Here is a 6026-nt window from a genome sequence, read left to right on the forward strand (position 1 = left end):
GTAATTACACTTTCTCAATAATTTAGAAGAAAACCGATCATTGTGCGGAATATAGTGTCACAACAAGTGTGTTGTATAGCCATATCAATCCATTTCAATGCAAGATATGTATATTAAAAAACACACATCATTTCAAAAAAGGAAGTTCCATTGGATCATTACGAAAATATCATTTTGAGGGATAATATAAATACAAAAGATCAAACAAAAAGTGTCAGTTTTGCCAACAATATTAAACCAAGAAAGAATATTGTTTATTTAGAGGGAAAATACAATATTAACCATTAAGGGAAAGGAAAAAAAAAAAAAAAAGAATAAAGTGAGTAAAAGAATAATTACTCTCAATGTGAGGAAAAAGAATAATCAGCATGATGCGTTCCACCGGTCCATCTTTGTGACCAAAACGAAATTATTTATGATTCTTTCAGAAAAATTGAAGAATACAGAGAGTTTAAGGACCATTGATGAAAATTTGTCAATATCGTATTTTCTTTGCTTTTTGCCCCCCATGTGTATGCTTTTCATCAGTTTCAGGCATTTGGACTCTCTGAAGTTACCACACCTCCTTCTGTTTCAGTTGTTGTTGTATTTTGTGGAGTCTGTGAACCTGAAAGCAATAACACACACATATATGGTCAAACTTACATCTTTTGACTTCAAATGTACTATTCAATAATTCATATAAACTTTTACCCATTCTTCCATATTATACAACTTCAAATTGCATGGGACAAACTATTCCTCGGGAAGTGGTCACTCTTTGTTAACAAGTGGCCAATCTATATATATATATATATATATATATATATATATATATATATATATATATATATATATATATATATATATATATATATATATATATTTTGTATAGTAGTTTTGTTGTTGGAAAAAAATTAAAGAGTTGTACTTATATATTACAAGAATAAAACTTATGATGAATTTGACTTTAATTTGACCTTAAAAATGTATAACAGTTAGTCGATATCAATGATCTTAGAAGTAATGTATCAAAAAGACAAATGTGGCCTTACCACATACAAACCCTACACAGACAAATGAATCTAGAATTCACATGCACTCCGACTGTTTGACTGGTTTTGGTTTACTCATTCTGTACATCTGGCATCAATGTCCCATTGACCCCATCATGGGCCTATGACCATCACCCATTACAGCTCATCTCACATGGCTCTTATGGGCCCCACCATTACCACATACATATCTATGTTTAAATTTAATGTACATGTATTCTTTTCCCATATCTTTCTATAATTCTATACCATCAACAAACTAATAATTACCATTTCTTACTACTACATTTTCTATATTACATGATACATGATACATGCATATGCATAATGATGTTGATTATGATGATGATGATGATGGGTGAGATGTAAACATACCCGTGGGGGAGGGAGAAGGAAAAGGATGCCTCGTGGGTAGTAGGAGAGGGGGAGGTGGTGGCGTAAGATAGCCAGGGAATGTTGAGGGGTCCATCTGGGATGGCGTAGGATAGTAAAGATAAGATGGTCCATGGATACGTTGCGCCTGATGTGGTGTTAGTGTTAGTGCACCAGGGGCAGAAGCAGCAAATGTTCCTCTGGGTGTAGGTGATTGGGTGGTGGAATACCCATAATAATACGGTGTACCTGTGGGCCCATACATTTGATGATAGTATGCCTGTTGAAGTGCTGGATTGTACATTGCCTGTTAAAACACATACCCATAACCAATTCCATGTTATTATGACTTGTACTTTATGTAGCTTCATATTAATATGAAGTATTACAAATTTACAATCACACGTACATAAAATAGTAAAATACAATTAAATAAAAACTTTTATTTAATAACGAAATGTATAATTTAAAATATAAAACAAATTCTTATGTTACAGATTTACTGAGGGACCAAATAAGTACATTAATGTAGTTAAAAAGAGGACAATTATAACCACACCCATTTATGTTGTATTATGACAACAGTACAAAAATATTAGAGTTTTTATTTATTATAATATTTACAAAAAAAAAAATAGTTAAATAAATAAATAACTTACTTGCTGGTAAGAGTAATCAGGTGCGTACGTCGCGTATCTGCGTATCAGTAAAATTCAAATGTCAGGCAAAATCACATAAATATCATTTAAAATAAAAATAGAGTAAGGTATTGCTTTTTTTAATTTCTCATTAATGACTGTTTGGATAAATAACATTAATAAAATATTACTAAAAATTACGCATATTTAGGAATACGAAATAATAGAAAACGATGGAAACACCTTATTTTAGTTTTCTGATTTATGGAAAAAAAAACACTTAGATGTATGTTAGCGAATAATCCATTCCCACTAAATCCTATATTAAAAACTACTGAATATATTTTCCTATTTTAAAAGCGAATTAAATCGATGTTTTTTTCATTAAAAATTTAATAATTGGTAAATTTATTTATATGATTAATATAAAGAGTTAACTGGGACCATTTAAATCTGAAAAAGCTGAAGGTTGTCTGGAGATTTATGTAATCCTGCAATGGCAGCCAACTTGGCAATAAAGCAACAATTGGTTATGAAAAAAAATAAATAACATCTCATATCTATACATAAAAATAGAATATTTATTGATAAAGAATCTTATATTTTAAAAAATACCAACATTATCTATTATTAACCTAATTATTATATAAGAGTTAGAGGAATCTTAGTGGAAAGTTTAAACAGGTTGTATAACTATAAATATGATTATGTTAATTAGTTTTATAGTTGAACACAAGTAATTATAAAAAGTCAACAGTATATGCCATTTAAGCTTTCCTGTTGCCAACTCATTTATATGTATATATATGCCCCCACACCCACTTCTCCTCTGTCAAGACCAACTTTCTTTATTAATTTATAAATGTTTTTTTTGACTTCACTTTTTCACCTAAACTTCACAAAAGTGTAACAAAAAAAAAACTCACCCATATGGTGGATACATGACGGAAGGTGGTGGTGGAGGTGGTGGAGGACGAGCTAGTGGTGGTGCTACACCACTATAAGATGATGATACACCTTGGCCCATTGTATTTGTCCCTTGATATGCGATATTAATATTCCCACCTTGATTCCTTCCTGTGGTGGGTTTCGATCAAAACACATTATATTAAATTATTTATCGGATTCATAAAACAAAACATTTTAAAATTAAATAATAATCTGGTTTTGTTTAAAAAGATTATGACAAAAAAAAAAAAAAAAAAAAAAAAAAACCTTGAGGAGAAGCTCGAGGACGACCAAGAGATGCGATATTACAGTTAGCTCTTCTTCCATCTATCATCGGGTTCGGGTCTTCACAAGACCTTTTTGCTGATTCAGGGTCCCGATAAGTCACCTGTTAATTCATTTAAGAATGATGAGTAACAAATATTAATGTACAAATAAAAGTTTTGTATATATAATACATTGAATATATACATAACAAGGGTTATTTCAATAGAATGAAGGATTAAATTAGAAAGATATATATATGTATAAAGAAGGTATGAAATGGGCAAACTTACGAATCCATAACCCTTAGATTTTCCGGTGATTTTATCAGTGATGATAACGGCTTCAAGAATGTCACCAAACTGTTCAAAATATCTACGCATTTCATCAGTTTGTGTTTCCCAAGCAAGTCCACCAACAAACACTTTGGTTAGAGTGGTGTCACCGAATGGAGATCGATAATGTTGGTAGGCCATTCTTGAATATAAGTAAAGATTCTTTCTGAAACTTGGTTTGAAATGTGTAGTTGATCAAGATTCATGCAGAATCAAAACTATCTAGTTTTCTGCTTCTCTCGTCAACCTCCATGGATATAAAAGGGAAAAGCTAGAGAACTGTTTCTGGTTATGGTTGTGGTGTTTGATGAAAAGGGTGTTAATAGAAAACCTAGAGAGAGAGAGAGAGAGAATCCGACAGTTGCAAACTATTATTTGCTGTATATCAGAAGAGATGGGTGGGGTGAGTTTATGGCTTTGTTGTAACAATTGACAGCTGCTTCAAAGAGAGAAAGAGAAAGGGAATAGAGAGAATGAGAGAGACTATATATATACATATATATATATATATATATATATATATATGAAAAATTAATAAACATTACATTCCCACTTAAATTTAGATACTAAAGATAATGACACTACACTCTTTTATTAGATACAGATTGCAATTAGAGGATTTATGATTAACACTTGACGTTGCAGATTCAATATTAAAGCAATAATTTTGATAGGGAAGCAAAAATATTAATTACCTTTGGCTTTTGTGATGTTGGAAAATAATAATGTTCACTAATGTAAAATAATAAACGATAACGGAGGAAAAAAAACAATAATGATTAAACGATAATAAAGGAAAAAAATACAATATAAAATTGTATATTACCAAGTGAAAACAGAACCCGTTATATTTACTAAGATAAAACTGTATAATTTAAAAGTTTAGTACATAAGTTTAGATGTTGCTGTAATATATATATATATATATATATATATATATATATATATATATATATATATATATATATATATATATATATATATATATATATATATTGGTTGATTGCATCCTCATATATACACTTAATAAAACCTTATATCCTCATCTTCCCTGGTCGTCTTTGCATTCTTAGTGTTTTTCACTTTGGCACTATGCTTTTTGTGCCTCTCAATCTTTTATAATTAAGAGATACACACATACATACTACTCATGGATAAAAATCCTACACGGGATATTGTTATGCATAAGGTTATGTATTCTACGTACCTATCACTCATCTTTTAACTCCTATATACCATATTGTTACATCTTATTTTCATTCTTTCTTTTAGCTAAATTTAAAGTACATTTCTTTCAACTTCCATTCATTTTTATATAAAAATAATTAAAATAAATTTAGCATAACTAAAATAGTTCGATAAATTAAACTAAAAATAACAAAAAAAATTATTTTAAATTAAACTAAAAAAATTACTTAACAATAGTATTAAAACCAAGCCGTCAATTACAAAAAAAAAAATAAATAAATAAATAAAAAATTACATTGTCTTCTTCAATGTCAAAGTCTTTTCAAATTCGAAGCATGTTAATTGATCGATATTCGCTGTTATAATTGTAAAATTTTCATATTTTTCCGCTTGATATTTTTGCGTTGTTTTTCCTTGAGTACTTCTTCGAAAATAAGTTTTTCACCTTCATAATCGACTTTTTGAACATAAATTGGAAGTAAAAGTGCCATGTTGTGTAGTTGTTCAAGTCGGATGTCTTGACCCGTTTGGAACCATTATTTTGAGCCAAAGGCATGCTTCCCATTTTTAGGATATTTTTAGAATGTCTAAAATGAGTGTTTGGTGAAAAATCACTACGTTAAAATCATCCGGGCATTGCACCATTGCTGCCTTCAAGATGTCGAAGTCACTTTGAACACTTTATGTTGATTTATGAAGTTGTTGAATATAGCATTGAACTTCAACACTTTCTAGTCCTTAAATTTTGAGTTGAGTTGGTTATGGTTATGATTTTCCACGGGAAAACTGCAATAAAGTACTTACATATTAGTCTTAAAATCGATTTAGTTCTTATATATATTTTTTTTATTCAATTAAGTCACAAAAACCGGTAATCGTTATCAATTTAACTCTTTTACCCGGTCAACAAGTCATCCAACTTTCAAAAATTACATTTATGGCCCAGATTTCAAAATTTATTACAAATTTGGTCCAAAATTTACAGAATTTACCTAGATTTTAAATTTTATAACAAATTTGGTCAAGAGTTTACCCTTTTGGCCCAAATTTTAGAATTTTGGTATGAATTCATCCTAAATTTTATTTTTTTACAACTTTTTTTCTCAACATCTTGTTTCTAATATGTTTTTTCTTTATAAAGTCATATTAATACTATATATATATATATATATATATATATATATATATATATATATATATATATTCACATTAAAAATCTTATATTTTCTATATAAAAACTTAAAAAA

At 29.1% G+C, this 6026-nt stretch overlaps 1 protein-coding gene across 1 annotated transcript; it reads right to left on the bottom strand.

Moving 5' to 3' along the window:
* Positions 1-232: 232 nt before the first annotated feature.
* Positions 233-4051, bottom strand: LOC145141231 (uncharacterized). Its single transcript, XM_079074537.1, has 6 exons — positions 3550-4051; positions 3260-3380; positions 2971-3121; positions 2066-2102; positions 1410-1713; positions 233-607 (listed from the first exon to the last, which is right to left on the bottom strand). The coding sequence occupies exons 1-6, from the start codon at positions 3730-3732 to the stop codon at positions 531-533; spliced, it is 873 nt and encodes a 290-aa protein (XP_078930663.1). The 5' UTR covers positions 3733-4051; the 3' UTR covers positions 233-530.
* Positions 4052-6026: the final 1975 nt, after the last annotated feature.

Source organism: Lactuca virosa, chromosome 9 (assembly GCF_052849685.1).
Source record: "Lactuca virosa cultivar CGN04683 chromosome 9, Lactuca_virosa_CGN04683_v6, whole genome shotgun sequence".
NCBI lineage: Eukaryota > Viridiplantae > Streptophyta > Magnoliopsida > Asterales > Asteraceae > Lactuca > Lactuca virosa.

Bases quoted from the DNA above. Each gene is read 5' to 3' on its own strand.
- LOC145141231 (XM_079074537.1), bottom strand. From the start codon at position 3,732: ATGGCCTACCAACATTATCGATCTCCATTCGGTGACACCACTCTAACC. The intron at 3,381-3,549 runs GTAAGTTTGCCC...ATGAATTAACAG, and splicing joins AATCTAAGGGTTATGGATTC to GTGACTTATCGGGACCCTGA. The intron at 2,103-2,970 runs GTGAGTTTTTTT...ACTGATACGCAG, and splicing joins GTCATGTATCCACCATATGG to ATACGCGACGTACGCACCTG.